The following is a 15,820-nucleotide window of genomic DNA, read 5'->3' as shown; positions in this document are numbered from 1 at the left end:
TCCCTCTCCCCATCTGCCCCTCCTGCCCAGCTCATGCTTTCTCTCTCTCAAAAAAGCAAAAAAATAAAAAGGGGCACCTGGGTAACACAGTTAAAAATCTGACTCCTGGTTTTGGCTCAGTTTGTGATCTCATGGTTGTGAGATCAAGCCCTGTGTTGGGCTCTGCACTCAGCATGGAGTCAGCTTGAGAGTCTCCTTCCCTCTCCCTATTCCCATTCCGCTTGTGCACACTCTCGCTCTAAAATAAATAAGTAAAATTAATAATAAATCTTTAAAATAAATAAGTGAAGTAAAATTAAAAAGAAGTGCACTTGTGATGAGCACTGGATGATGTATGGAACTGCTGAATCACAATACTGTACACCTGAAACTAATGTAACACTGTACATTAACTAAATGAAATTAAAATAAAAACTTAAAAAAAGAAAAAAGTATCAAATGGCAGAAATAAATCCATCACACCGATAATTTCATTAAATATAAAACAAACCTTCAATCAAAAGACAGAGCTTGTCAGCCTGGATTTAAAAAAAAGATACCATTCATTACATCCTGTCCACAAGACACACACTTAACATTCAAAAACAAAAACAGGTTAAAAGTGAAAGGATGGAAAATGATATAGCCTACAAGTAACCACAAAAATGCTGGAGTGACTATATTAATAACAGATAAAAGACTTTAAAATTTTTTTTAAAAAAGATTTTATTTTTGGAGAGTGAGAGAGGGCATGTGCAAGTAGGGGGAGGGGCAGAGGGGGAAAAAGGGAGCGGGAGAGAGAATCCGAAGCGGACTCTGTGCTAAGCATAGGGCTCGATCCCACAACCCGGAGATCATAACCTGAGATGAAACCAAGAGTCAGTTGCTTAACCAACTGAGCCACCCTGACACCTCTAAAACAGACTTTAGGACAAGATAAATGGGTAAGGACTGAGATTCTTGTTAAAAGGTCATGAAGAACTGCTTTCCTCCCCTGCTTTGGTAACTTGAAAGAAAAGATTATATTAACTTAACTGCTCCTCCTCCATTATTTGTGTTTCCATGTTTTTTTATAGTGATACAACACACATAACAGAAAATTTACCATTTTATGTTACAGAGTATACATTTTTAAGTGCACAGAACTCTGAAGTATTAAGTACACTTACACTGTTGTGCCACCATCAGTACCATCCATTGTCCTGTTTAAATAATATAAGAGATTCTATAGAGTTTTGACTTTTCCTTAAGAACGTTTCAATGATATATCAAGAGAGTTTGGGAGAAAAAAATGCAAGTCTGGTAATGTATGTCAGAAAACCATTTACTGAAATCAGTACTTTCTTTTCTCTTTTTTTAAAGTAACCTGTACCCCCAATGTGGGGCTCAAACTCACAATCCTGAGATCAAGAATCACATGCTCTATCGACTGAGCCAGTCAGGCACCTCCTTCTCTTTTCTGATAGTGCAACAGAAAGCTAGAGGCAACTCAGTAATTAAATAATAGCAACAACTAATATTATATAAATGAGACAGAATTTTTTTTTTTTTAAGTAGGCTCCAGGCCCAGTATGGAGCCTAATGAGGGGCTTGAACTCACAACCCTGAGATCTGAGCTGGGATCAAGAGTCAGACACTTAACTGACTGAGTCACCCAGGCATCCCAAATGAAATAGTATTTAAAGTCCGTAACACTTAACATCATTTAATTCTCATGTAATCCTAAGGAAAACAGTTAACACTGTCATCTTTAGGATAGACAAAAGGTTCAGAGGGGTTAATTGTCCAAGGGCACTCAATTAACAGGCTGGGCAAACTGGGATATGAATTCAAGTTCATAATCTATGTGTTCTTAGACTATGTTAAACTATCTCCCAAAGAACAAAAACTTAATGGAGGTTCTAAAAGAATGGAGATCCACGCTATGTAAGCGGTCAATAGTTTTGCCCCTCTGCTACAACCTCCGCCCAGCGCGCCCTCACACATACAATACTCAAGTCTGTTGCCAGTTCTTTTCTACCATCCCTGGGTAGGGAAAGACTGCCCCAGATGCTTCGACCAATTTAAAGAGAAGTTTAGCTTCCTTGAGAATGAAACTTGAATATCATAAACACAGCAGTCAAAACCCAACAAGAAAATGAAGTCTGTCATTGGGTAGGGGGGTAAGGAGCCCTACACAGGGACTGATAGAGGAGAGAAACAAAATGCAGTATCAGGGCAAGTGTACGAATTAATAGTAATAAATAATAGCAACTATAAATTAAAAGAACAAAATTTCTCTGCACATTCTGACACAGGATATAGAATTTCTGGCAATACTGATAGCAAAAAACTGCCAAGATGTCTCTGAAACCACATGATACTGATAAGAAACTGTGTTCTTTCAATAAAGTCTGGTGAAACTAGGACAAACACTAATCAGAAACACAAGCCATCAAAAATTGCCGAAGAAAGTGTAACAATTTAAACCATCTTTATAACAAGGTGACTTGTTCAACAACCAAGAACTTAGGAAGTTATAAAAATGGAAGTGCTCTAGGACATTTCAATGAATCTATAACTGAAGCTGTTTTTGTTTTGCAGCTTGTTCAACCCTTTGCAGCCAACTCTGACTCCTCACCAACTTCAGGTGTTTACGAAAAGAATATATTAACGTGTAAACTGAGGGACAAAACCGATTTATCAAAGTGCTTTACAATCTAAATTTAATATCCACTGCTGAGTTGCTTTTAGTTTGCCTACATGAGAATTTAGATGTAAGACTTCAACATTTTAATCTAACAGATTTTTCTGAGGCCTTTAAAAAGAATCCTTGAGGAAGTGGGGCAGAAAAGGATTTTGGGAAGCATTTCCTCTTCTACTGGCCACAGCAAGACCTATAAGAGACGCAACTTCACTGGAAAACAGGAAATTACTTCAGGGGCCTGAGCTAAATACCATGGGAAGGCCCAGTGCTTTAACAGACCTGAAAGCAGCTATAACTGAAATCTGTCGGAACCACACATATTTTACATCTACCTGTATAGGAGTGAAGAGAAGATTCTATACACTCTGAAAGGCACCATTTACTCTCATCCCAGTTCTCTTTGGTTAAGCTATAGTTTAACTATAGTTTACAAACTTGTGCTCAATTTCCCAATATAATAAAATTATCCTATAAAGGAAATACGTCGCTAACCTTTGACTGGATTAAGAAATTTTCTCTATCTTAATCAGCAGAGAACAGGGTGTGTATCAGTGCATGGGAGTTTGGCCCAGAGGTAACAGTGAACAGACTGTGAGTGATCAATGACTGGAAACACAGTGAGATGGGGCAAAAAGGTTACAGAAACTCAAGAGAAAAAGCCCTATATACAATGGTTCCTTTATATATGACACATCCTGTAATTCAAGCCCAATTATCACTTATAATGAATTAAAGACAAGTCAAACAAGTCAACTCTAATTCTAAGAAAACAAATAGATGTCTGATAGTTTGAATCTAACACTTCAATTTAAATAGACTCATACGGCTAATGGCTACTATATTAGAACAGTTTTAGACAAAGGCATATCAAAAGTTCTAGAGAAAAGCAAATCAAAGAACATATTCCTTCTAAATAATCCACTGAACAGTATTCATAACTAAGAGCCTACTCTAACCTATAAATCCTTTCTTAATTTATGAAAGTTTCACCAGATTTTATAATTAGAATCCTTCTTCTACAATGCTTCCTTAGTTTTAATATTCTTGAACTTTCTTCATACAGAAGTTCTGGGTGCCTTACGTATTTGATACATATCTTTTATATACCTCATAGCCTTTTAGGTTGCATTTTTAAAATCTATCCTGTCACAAATGGATCTGGTTATTTTAAAAGAACAGACCGTTCCTGCTCACTATAAATAAATGCCCGAAGCTAACTGCAGGTTTCTTTCCAAAATAGAAACCAAGAAAAAAAACTGTAACATCAAAAGAAATTGTGTAGTTATACATTTACTGCCTGAAATACTTAAATATATTTTAGACTTTGAGACCTAGAATCACAAGATGCAAAATTCAAAGTACTTTTCTCCTAATGTGTGCAATGAATGGAAGATACTATTGCTTCCAAGCCCTTGTCTGGAATTATGGAGGGTCAGAAGCCTAATAATAAAGAATAACACCTTTTCTAAGTTAAATTTTACCCAAGAGCCAATAATCCACAGTATTCATCACACAGTACTCATAATTTTACATCTGCCTAGTCTCAGAAGTTGGCTCCCTCTCATACAAGAGCACCAGAGTACAACAGCAAGGATAAACGACTGTATCAAAGATTATGTGATTCTTTCTCTTATACTCAGTTTTTTAAAAAGATTTTATTTATTTATTTGAGAGGGAGAGAGCAAGCAAGAGCACAAGAGCAGGGGGAGGGAGAAGAAGACTCCCCGCTGAACAGGGAGCCCAACATGGAGCTCAATCCCAGGACCCTGGGATCTGAGCTGAAGGCAGATGCTCAACCATCTGAGCCACTCAAGTGCCCAGGAAATGATTTTTAGTACAGGGGTATGGTCATTCTTATTAATTTCCTATTGCTGCTGTAACAAATTATCACAAACTTAGTAGCTTAAAACACAAATTTATTGCCTTAAGTTTTGGAAGTCTTCCAATGAAACTACAAAAACAGGAAAGCCCACAGCTTGCTCACTCCTGCTCTAGATCTATCAGTGTATTATTAATAATGTTCTCAGTGGGGTGCCTGGGTGGTCAGTCAGTTGGGCTTCTGACTCTTGATTTCAGCTCAGGTCATGATCTCAGGGCGGTGAGATCAAGCCCCGTGTCTGGTTCCGCACTCAGTAGGGAGTCTGCCTCTTCCTTTCTCTCTCCCTTTGCCCCTCACCCACTCATGCTCTCTCTCTCTCAAATAAATGAATCTTTAAAAAAATGTTCTCAGTTACACAATATGGGGGGATCTCTGGGTGTAAATTTATCTATTTAAGATTTTATTTATTTGAGAGAGTGCACTCACACAAGAGAGAGCTTAAGGGAGAGAGGGAGAAAATCTTCAGCAGACTCTGCACTGAGCACAGGGCTGGACACAGGGCTTGATCCCACAACCCTGAGATCATGATCTGAGCTGAAAGCAAGGGTCGGATGCTCAACAAACTGAGCTACCCAGGCACCCCTGGGTGTAAATTTAAATAAAGGCCTGACAATACATAATATATGCCTAGCCAACAAGACTTTTATCTACTTCTGTTTCTACTTCAAGATAATGAATAATGTCAAGGCAAGAGAGGAGTGAGATGCAAAGAACTGGACATAAAGAGGGGAGCTTTGAGACTCCTTTCTTCCTCTGTATGGATTAGAATTCCCAAATTTACTATGGAACAGAGAAACTCATCCCACAAGGCAAGAGTGGGAAAAAACATAAAGCAAACAATCTATAGGTAGCAGGTGTGGAAATAATTTAAGGAAAGCCAAGCAAACAGAGATGCTATATCAGTGATAAAAATTATTTTAAGTCTTCTATGATTCTCTGGTAAGAGACACTGAGCTCACTTATTTTGGTGGCTCAAATTATATACTCCTTCATTCGATACCATCAACTAAAATGCTGGTCCTAAGTAAAACTGCCTCCATAGTTTTAAACAGCCATTGAAGAAGAAAAAAATAAAAGATTAATCATGTATTTTCAACACCTCTAATCCAACCCCATACCCTATCAGATATGCCATGTCTTCATGATTGTCTCCTTTCTCAACTCACCAAAATTAACTTTCAGGAAGAAATCAAAGAAATCAAAACTCATTCACATTTAAAATTGTCAAAACTGGGGCATGTGGATGGCTCAGTTGGTTAAGTGTCTGCCTTTGGCTCAGGTCGGGGTCCTGGGATTGAGCCCTGTGTAAGGCTCCCTGCTCAGTGGGGAGTCGGCTTATCCCTCCCCCTCTCGCACTGCTCCTTCTCCCCCGCCCCATGCTCACTCTTTCAAATAAAAAACCTTTAAAAAAAAAAAAGACTGTCAGAACTAATGAGAACTCAATTTCATTTCTTACAAATCAAATGACCTTTTCTCTAAACTTTGAAATATCAGGCATCAGCAAAAAGTAAAGAATTAAGAGAGATGATCAGAATGTTGCTAAAGCCACAGACCCTAGAAGGGCTGATCCCAATTACTTCTTTGCTATTGTGGTAAAGCAAAGAACTGTGCCTGTCCTTCCTTTCTTCACATGGTTGAAGATGTGACTAGATTTCCCAGCTTCCTTTGAGGAAAAGGGCAATGTGGCAGGAATATGTTTTCCCCTTGGCTAGAAGATGGATGTGATGCTGGCAGCTGAGAGTCAAGCCATGATAACAGCCCAGGCCTGCCTCTGAGACCTCTCATGTGAAAAATTAAACTCTCTATTGTTGAAGTCTCTGTGAGAACAGCCCAAACTGTATCCTAATGGATACCACCTTTCCTGAAAGTTACATCAAATGTCACATTTTACCGCCATGTCAAAATTCCTAGGTTCTAAATATTTCCTTAAGGAAGTAAAATTCTAGTTGAGAGCATTAAGTCATTTAACTAAGAAATCAGTAAAAAGCAGTACCAAGATTATAGTATTGCTTTTCTTGGACACCATCTTTCTTATCTGATGTTCAAAAAACTGCTGGCTCTGGGGCGCCTGGGTGGCTCAGTTGTTAAGCGTCTGCCTTTGGCTCAGGTCATGATCCCAGAGTCCTGGGATCGAGCCCCGCACCAGGCTCCCTGCTCGGCGGGAAGCCTGCTTCTCCCTCTCCCACTCCCCCTGCTTGTGTTCTCTCTCTCGCTGTGTATCTCTCTCTGTCAAATAAATAAACAGAATCTTTAAAAAAAAAAAAAATCTTTAAAAAAAAAATTGCTGGCTCTGCTTACACGAAAGCAGCACAATATGGTAAAACATCAAAGTACCTAAAAACAGTTCAATTTTTTTTTTCTTTCTTTTTTGGTAAGCATGATTATGAAGGTGAAGACAGGGAAAATTTCTACTACAAAGAGTCACCAAGACTGCTAAAAGTTAAACATTTTAGACTTTTCCACTTAAAAGGTACAGAGTGGCAATATTAACAAAATACAAGAATTTCTTTCTTGGGGCACCTGGGTGGCTCAGTCAGTTAAGCGTCCAACTCTTGATTTCAGCCAGGTCATGATCTCAGGGTTGTGAGATGAGCCCCACCTCGGGCTCCGCCCTGGGTATGGAGCCTGCTTAAGATTCTCTCTCTCCCGGGACACCTGAGTGGCTTGGTCGGTTAAGCGTCTGCCTTCGGCTCAGGTCATGATCCCAGCGTCCTGGGATTGAGCCCCGCATCAGGCTCCCTGCTTAGCAGGGAGTCAGCTTCTCCCTCTGCCCCTTCCCCTGCTTGTGCTCTCTCCCTCACTCGCTCTCTCAAAATAAAATAAATAAAATCTTAAAAATAAATAAACTACCATTTCCCAAATCCCAACCCTACCCAATGAAGTAAGAATCAAAATAGTTTCAAAAGCTCTCAAGGAGAATGTTCAGGACAGGCTCTGAAGGTCAGAAAATGCAGATTCAAATCCCAGTTTTGCCATTTAATACCCACGACTCTGGGCAAGTTACTTAACCTTCCTAAACTTCATTCATTCATACTGTCCACTACGTACCAAGTGCAGTGCCAGGTGTTGAATAAGAGTGATTATGACAGTCCCTGTCCTCTAGGAATTTATAGTGGAAGATACAGGAACTAAAGGAAGCCACAAACAAGCAAATAAATTTAATCCTTATAGGGCTACAAGGGTACACAGGAAGGAAATCCAGTCTAAATTCCAAGGATCAGCAAAATCTCTAAAAAGATGATAGTAAGGGGGCGCCTGGGTGGCTCAGCCAGTTACGCATCTGCGTATAGCGCAGGTCATGATCTCAGGGTCCTGGGATTAAGCCCCGGGTAGGGCTCCCTGCTCAGCTGGGAGTCTGCTTCTCCCTCTGCCCCTCCCCACACTCGTTCTCTCTCTCTAATAAATAAATAAAATCTTTAAAAAAAAAAAGATGATAGTAAGGCTGAGTCCTGCAGGACAAGTAACAGTAGCCAGATGAGGCCACTAAAGGAAGACCGTTTTATTTTTTTTAAAGATTTTATTTTTGGGGGACATTTGGGTGGCTCAGTCTGTTAAGCATCTACCTTCGGCTCAGGGATTGAGTCCTCCATCGGGCTCCTTGCTCAGTGGGGAGCCTGCTTCTCCCTCTGCCTGCCACTCCTCCTGCTTGTGCTCTCTTGCTCTCTCTCTGACAAATAAATAAAAATCTTAAAAAAAAATAAATAAAAGACTTTCTGTTTTTAAGTAATCTCCACACCCAACGTGGGGCTCAAACTCAACCCCAAGATCAAGAGTCATACTCTCCACCAACCAAGCTAGCCAGGCACCCTAGGAAGGCTGTTTTTAATGGCGGAGGAAGTATGTAGACACAAGAGGCCTGGATAAAAGAGAATTCAGCTTATTCAGGAGATACAAGTAGTTCAAGAGAACTGGCACATAAAGTAAAAATGAGGGAGGGACAAGAGATGAGGATCAGATCAACAGGGACCCCAGCTTTTACAAAAGCAAAACAGGAATATTATCTATTCTCTTCAGTTACCTCAAAGATCATATATATATATAGCAGTGCTCGCTTCAGCAGCACATATACTAAAATTGGAATGATACAGAGATTATCATGGCCCCTGCACAAGGATGACATGCAAATTCATGAAGCGTTCCGTATTTTTTATATATAAAGCACAGTGCCTTGAATAGAAGAAGTACTGAAGTGAAAAATCTCTTTAGCTTCAACACGCAAAGAAAAAAAAGTTTGCCTTTTATAACATCACTAGCCAGCCACTCAACAACACGTTCTCTTCAGGTCATCTCATCAGAGCACAGAATTTAATAGCAAGCTCTTTGCAGCTGTTCATCTCTCCTGGGTGCATCTTACCCACTGTGCATTACTGAAGAGTCAACTCAGGTCTCAAGAGTACCAACTTGGGATTTCCTTCAAATGTTCAGACACCTGAGGGTGCCACCAAACTAGGCTGTAGACAACAAAGGTTTTAATGTCCTGTTTTAAATTAAGTGAACTGCAGCTGTGAAGCCATTCTGAACCAGGACCAGACTACTTCAAATCTAACCTTAGCTCTAACACTAGTCAGATAATTTACTTTGGGTGAGAGACAACCGTCTGTGCAGAACAATAGAGAACAGTCCCTAATAACCCAATACAGCAGGACTACTTTTTAACTGTCACTGCCTCCCTCCCCAATCTTAAGGCATGGATGAGGTAAGAACAGAACCTTCAAAGGTAGTAACATGCCCATCCTTCAGGGAGATCCAGAAGTCAGCTGAAGCTACCAGCAAAGATGTGTATCAGACAACATCTCATGGCCAGCTGATAAAGCTACCTCGATTATGCGAGATGTCCTTTGGCACGAAAACACCTTGATTCTTTAAAATATTATTTTGAAAAAATATATTTGGGCCCTTTAATAATATGTTCTTATAAATCCTAAAAGCAAGTCTAAGAATTAATTTATTTCTCAGTTTCCAATCTGGATATTAATAACTTCCAATTTAAAATGAGAGGACTGGGGCGCCTGGGTGGCTCAGTTGGTTGGGCAACTGCCTTCAGCTCAGGTCATGATCCTGGAGTCCCGGGATCGAGTCCCGCATTGGGCTCCCTGCTCAGCGAGGAGCCTGCTTCTCCCTCTGACCCTCCCCCCTCTCATGTACTCTCTCTCATTCTCGCTCTCTCAAATAAATAAATAAATCTTTAAAAAAATAAAATAAAATAAAATAAAAATAAATAAAAATAAAATAAAATGAGAGGACTCTCCCAGAGTAAAATCACCAATACAGGTTTAGAATGGAAAACGGTTAAGATGCTACTTTTACTGATGACCTTTCCTGTCAAAATGTTTATCAAACTTGCAGTGCCTGGATGGCACAGTCAGTTAAGCATCCACTCTTGATTTCGGCTCAGGTCCTGATTTCAGGGTCCTGGGATGGAGCCCTGTGTCAGGCTCTGGGTTCAGTGTGGAGTCTACCTGAGATTCTTTTCTCCCTCTGCTTCCACCCCCCCACCCCCCGCCAACACGCACGCACTCTCTCTAAAATAAATAAATACAATCTTTAAAAAAAAGTTTATCGGGACGTCTGGGTGGCTCAGTGGTTAAGCATCTATCTTCGGCTCAGGTCATGATCTCAGGGTCCTGGGATTGAGTCCCACATAGGGCTCTCTGCTCAGTGAGGATTCTGCTTTTCCCTCTCCTTTCTCCCTCTGTCCCTTCCCCTGCTCATGCTCCCTCTCTCAAATAAATAAAATCTTTAAAAAAAATGTTTATCAAACTTCAGTATTCAGCTTTATGTTTTAATAAGCCTCAATTTTAAAAGGCTACTCTATAACTATGTGAGGAGTTGAATGTTGGCTAATCTTATTAGGTAATCATTTCACAATATATGCACATAAAAAATCATTATGCTGTACACCTTAAATACATTATATATCAGTCATATCTCAATAAAACTGGAAAAAATAGGGGTGCCCGGGTGGCTCAGTCATTAAGCATTTGCCTTTGGCTCAGATCATGATCCCAGCGGGATCAAGCCCTGCACGGGGCTCCCTGCTCCGCGGGAAGCCTGCTTCTCCCTCTCCCACTCCCCCTGCTTGTGTTCCCTCTCTCACTGTGTCTCACTCTGTCAAATGAACAAATAAAATCTTAAAAAAAAAAAAAAAACTGGAAAAAATACTAGTATAATCATCACAGGAAATGTGCTACCTTAAAATATGAAGTATTCTATTAAGTATTTTTGGGCTTAATATGAAATTTACCACCTTCCAAATGACATCACAACTTTCTACATGGAATCACACAAAATAATAAAAACTGAAAACAAACAAGTTCCTTGGTTAAATACTAAACAAGATGGCTTCTTTTATACTACATCTGCCTCCATGAAAGTATACTTCCATGCCAAGAAAATCTAACAATTTCAGTAACTCAACTGCAGAGTAATACAGAAAATGTAGTTAGCTGATCACTGTCTTTTAAATTAGAACATATCTGCTTTTAGAAAGAGGTAACTTTTGAAAGCTTAGTATGTACCGATTAGCTAAAAACATTTATGTACATTATCTCATTTAGTCCTATGAGGTAGGTGCTATTGTTAGCATACCTATTTTTCAGAGATGAAGTGGAGTTTAGATTGTGTACCTTACTCTGCTTATAAATGATAAATCTATTCATTGAATTCAGAGCTCAAGAAAGATCCTTAACTTCACTCCTGTTCGAAACAATTGTCTAGTTACAATGGATCTTAACTAACTTAAAATTCCCAGAAAATTAAGGTTACATTATAGTACAAACTTCATAAACAGTGACTGAATTTCTCCTTTAAACTTCTCTTTAATATGCAAAAATAATTCTAGACCCTGAGCTTTCCTAAACCTTTCATCATTTATGGTGCTCTCTGCTGCACCTAGCCATTAGAACAATTTTTAAAAACATTAACACTGTACCAATTATTTTCAAAAGCCCAGAGATACTAATCAAGTGATCCTAATAGTCTTAAACACTACCCTCAAACCAAAAGATAAGTGGAGATTGGGAAACTTGCATTCTAAAGTGCCACTATCTAGATAAAATTACTCTCTGAATTAGAGTAATTTCAATCAGATTCTATAAAAATTGAACATTTTTCTCAAGACCAGAATTAGAAAGTAACTATAAGATAGTTTAAGGGCCCAAACTCCACATGGCATTTCAATAGCCAAAGGCAGGCAATAGGGGCTAGGGAGAGAAGCAACAGTTTAGAAAGTAGTAATAAATAAAATTACAAAATGACTTACCTATTCATCTTGCTGGCCATTTTACCTTAACACAAGATTGTCATTACACTCAAAAATCATATGCTACTTAAATAAGACCTATTGTCCTACTATATGGTGTCCTGAGTTTTAAATTAACACATTACATATTAAGAAAAACCCCAATGGCATTTCACGACCATTAGAAACTCAATTACACTTTTTTAGGATACCTGCATTTATGACTATAAACATCATTAACACACACAAAAACTGGTTTATATAACACAAACCAATGCAGGTGCATACTTTGTTAATTCCATAACTTATTAACCACTCTTAAAAAGGATTCTTAAAAATGTAAATGATCATACCATAAACACTATTTTTAAAGTGTCACATCAGCTATGCAGTAATAAAGTATCAGATGTATTTTTTAAATAATTAAATTATACTAGAATGCATTTATTACAATGCACCCAGCAAGATAAACACAAAGTTATTAAATGGAGGAAGTGGAAGCAGAAGATTTTGCTTCAGTTGTATGACAGGAAGTACTAGCTATGGAAGTTTAGAAACAGGAATACCAAGTTCTGTTTTAGCACAAGAGATAAAGGAAAACATGGCGGTGAATTAGGGTAAAAGAGGAAGTTCTTTTCAGTTAAAAATCTGCCATATATTTTAAAATCATTCCAAAAGTTAAAAAAAAAAAAAAAGGCCTTACTTTTTTACTAGGCTTATGTGGTAAAGTACTTCCGTAAGTATGCTGGAGCCTGGATTTTGCAATTTCACTATAACAAAACTGCTTATGGCTCACATTTTACACATCCATAGGGACACTAGGGTGACCTGGAACATAAACTTTAGTTTCACATCTTAAAGTTTGATTATTAAAAATCTTTTAGCAATACATGATACATTTTTTAAATGCATAAATTTCACAATTTGAATATACTTAACACTACTGAACTGTACACTTAAAAATAGTTGATGGTAGGGGCGCCTGGGTGGCTCAGCTGGTTAAGCGACTGCCTTCGGCTCAGGTCATGATCCTGGAGTCCCTGGATCGAGTCCCGCATCTGGCTCCCTGCTCAGCAGGGAGCCTACTTCTCCCTCTGACCCTCCCCCCCCAAAGTGCTCTCGCTCTCATTCTCTCTCAAATAATAAAAATCTTTAAAAAAAAAAAAATGGTTGATGGTAAATTATAGGTTGTTTTTTAACCATACACACAAAAGATGCACAAGTTAATGAGAAATTACTCCATTTAAAAATTAATACTAACTTCTTAAAGTTCAATTACTGTAAAATGAAATTATTACACTTAATTTTTAGTAAAATTTGTTGTCGTTTTTAACAGCTAGATTCGTTTCATGTGATTAATTTTTAAAGATACTTCCATACATGAGAAAGTTCTTTAATCCTGAACTACAGTGAAAGTGAAGCACTATTCTCAATTAGCATCTTTCAAATCATCTGAATTACTTATTGCTATCAAATACTAGTTAGGAAATTATAAGTGTTTCTACTTTTCTACTTCAGCTGATTCCTTCATTCAGTTAAGTGCAAATCTCGAAATTAAGAGAGCAAGATCCCTAAATGAATAGGCTTTCTTAAAGCAGCTGTAGTTTTGGATTGTGAGGTAGACAACACTCGCCACACCTCAGGCTTTAGCACGATGGTGGCCCAGAATGCTAAGGTCAATCACTGTTCTCTCCAGGCTCAGCCCTACCAAATTCGTCAGGCTTTTATGAACACCCACTAGATTCTGTTCCGAAAAATGTACAACCTAGGTCAGTTTGGTAGCTCGGAAAGGGCCTGGACCAACCATCCAGCTTGGCTCGGCCACCTCTGGGAAAAGTCTCCAGTTCAAGAAAACTGGGAAAACTTCAACTTTGCGCAAACCCCCTTCCTCAGTCACATCTAGCTCCCCTCCCAATGAAGCACTGTGTTCTCGAAAGATCTACACATTTCCAACTCAAATGTCATTCCCAGATCAGCTGCTTGAGGGGCAAGCGGCGCTCATCCCACGCCCTCTTCTTCGAGCACCTTCTCCAAGTACCAGTGCTGGGCTCAGCTCACTCTGCAACCCCCTTCCAAGCCTTAGAGGAAGAAGGGCCCTGGCCCAAGACCCCGCCCGTGGACAAGGCTGCCCGACCGAGTCAGCCCGCGACTCCTGACCCGGGCGGCTGTAGCCGCCAGAGGGGATCAACTCGTGGGTCGGCTGGGGGAGACCACTGACGGCGGGAGGGGTCTCTCTGAAGGGGAGAAAGACGGCCTCACCTTGACCCTGATTTCGTAGGTGGTAAAGCGGCCCCGGCCGACCCCCACCGTCTGCGGGTTGCTCACATCGATCTCGAGGAAGTTGCTGGGCGGCCCGTAGGCATCATTCAGGTTCTGCGGCTTAGTGATCAGCCGCCGGGTGTCCGCCACAGTCTCCGCCATTTCTCTACTGCAGCCGCCGCCGCCGCCGCGGACTCCCTCCGCCCCCTCCGCGTTCCACTGACGCCGCCGCTGCTGCCCGCCGCGGGGACACCGGGCTCGCGCACAGCGGTCGAGGCGAACGAGCACGTAGGACGGGCGTTCTCCCCCGAGCGAAGCTCCTCCCTGCGTCTCTCCAGCTTCCGCTTCTTGTGCCTAGGGGAGAAACAGCTGACTCGCCGGGACGCCGCGCCCTGGGCCTGGGAGGCCCAGCTGAGGCCGCGGAGGGGGACTGCGGGTTGGCGGCGGAGGAGCAGCGTCAGTCACGGGACTTGTAGTCGTGAACAGGTTCCGGCCAGACTACAGTGCCCACAATGCACCGGGCGAGCGCATCGCCGCCTGGCTGAGGTCGAAGTGCTGCGGGACCTAGGGGTCTGGGGGTGGGCGCTTCCTGTGTTTCTGCCGCCGCCTTGGCCTGGAGCGGTGGGAGGAAACACGGAAATGGGCTTCGTGGCCTTGGGGGCTGCGGAAACAAAAGTTAAACGGCGAGATTTGGCGGATTTGCCCGTAGTCGAAAAAAAACTCCCGCTAACTCTACGTCAACCTACCAAATGTCTCACCGTGAACCACTGAAAATGCCTTTCTAGGTAACCATTAACGTGCCTCACATGATCAGTTTGACATCAACGTGACAGTTTGACCATTCGCGTGTCTGGAATGATAAATGGAAGGAGATAAAGTAGGAGAGTGGAATTCAGACAAAGACCTTGCCAAATCACCCCACTAAGGTCAAATCGTTTGGAGACTGTTGGGCTCTCTAAAACAAAATAACGTAGTAAGTGGGCTGAAACCTGCCTTTAATGACCTATGTTTGGGTAACCTGCAACTTTCTTCCCTCATTTCCCACAAAGTTCCAGTAAGTTAAAAAAAAAAAAAAAAGTGGTAAATGTATTTCTACAGCATTTGAAATGAAACTCAAGCCTTTATAAAAAATGGGGAAAAAAAGATAAGTAGATGGTAGTTCATCTGTAGCAAATGCAGATTTCGAACTTTGAGGTAGAAGGATAAATTTCTATCCCTGCCTACAGAGTTATCTCTGTTTATATCATAGTTCTGCAACTATGTCTGCATTTTTAAAAGTATGTTGAGTTTCAGAAACCTCATTCACTTTAAATAATCTGACCCTTAAGATGAAAAATTGCCCAGATCATTAGCAACTATTCCTAATAACACTAAGAACAGTTGGAATAAAGGAATTACTTAAATATGATATAGACTATTTTCCAGAAAATTAACATTCATTAATGCAACAAATATTTATTGAAGGTCTAGTAGGTGTTTTTCAACTGTAGTACGAGAGAGTTAAGGGTAAATAAGACATGGAAATTCTCTGAATTCATCAGGTCTGCTATAGAGTCTATCTTGGGGAGACATAATAAGTCAATAAATAATATGGTGCTATAAAGAAAATAAAGCTGGGATAATGTGATAGAGAATGAGACAAGCTCATTAGACAGGGTGGTCAAAGAAGCCCTCTCTGAGTATCTCTTTCAAAAGAGTAAGGGTAATGTCAGAATAAGTATGTTTAGGCAGCACTTCCTGCTGGGCCTGCCTGCTGTTGCCAGAGACCAAATGGGAA

General features: G+C 40.4%; 1 protein-coding gene and 1 non-coding gene across 6 annotated transcripts in view; one reads left to right on the top strand and one right to left on the bottom strand.

Annotated features, from left to right (window-relative positions):
- Positions 1-14,469, bottom strand: part of SNX3 (sorting nexin 3) — a 44,421-nt gene extending 29,952 nt beyond the window's left edge. For 3 of the 5 annotated variants that reach the window (XM_021693137.2, XM_044917298.1, XM_044917299.1), the window contains exon 1: positions 14,044-14,469. In XM_021693137.2, the coding sequence (XP_021548812.1) occupies positions 14,044-14,205 (162 nt within the window). In that variant the 5' untranslated portion in view covers positions 14,206-14,469. The remainder of the gene's footprint in view (positions 1-14,043) is intronic. The other 2 variants (XM_044917296.1, XM_044917297.1) reach the window with 2 other exon arrangements.
- LOC123325572 lies at positions 8,589-8,692 on the top strand. Its single transcript, XR_006540511.1, has one exon. It is a non-coding gene; the product is annotated as a U6 spliceosomal RNA (small nuclear RNA).
- Positions 14,470-15,820: the final 1,351 nt, after the last annotated feature.

The sequence above is a fragment of the Neomonachus schauinslandi genome, chromosome 8 (genome assembly GCF_002201575.2).
Source record: "Neomonachus schauinslandi chromosome 8, ASM220157v2, whole genome shotgun sequence".
Lineage (NCBI taxonomy): Eukaryota > Metazoa > Chordata > Mammalia > Carnivora > Phocidae > Neomonachus > Neomonachus schauinslandi.
The sequence above is the reverse complement of the archived record's forward strand: the minus strand, read 5'-3'. Positions and strand labels throughout refer to the sequence as shown.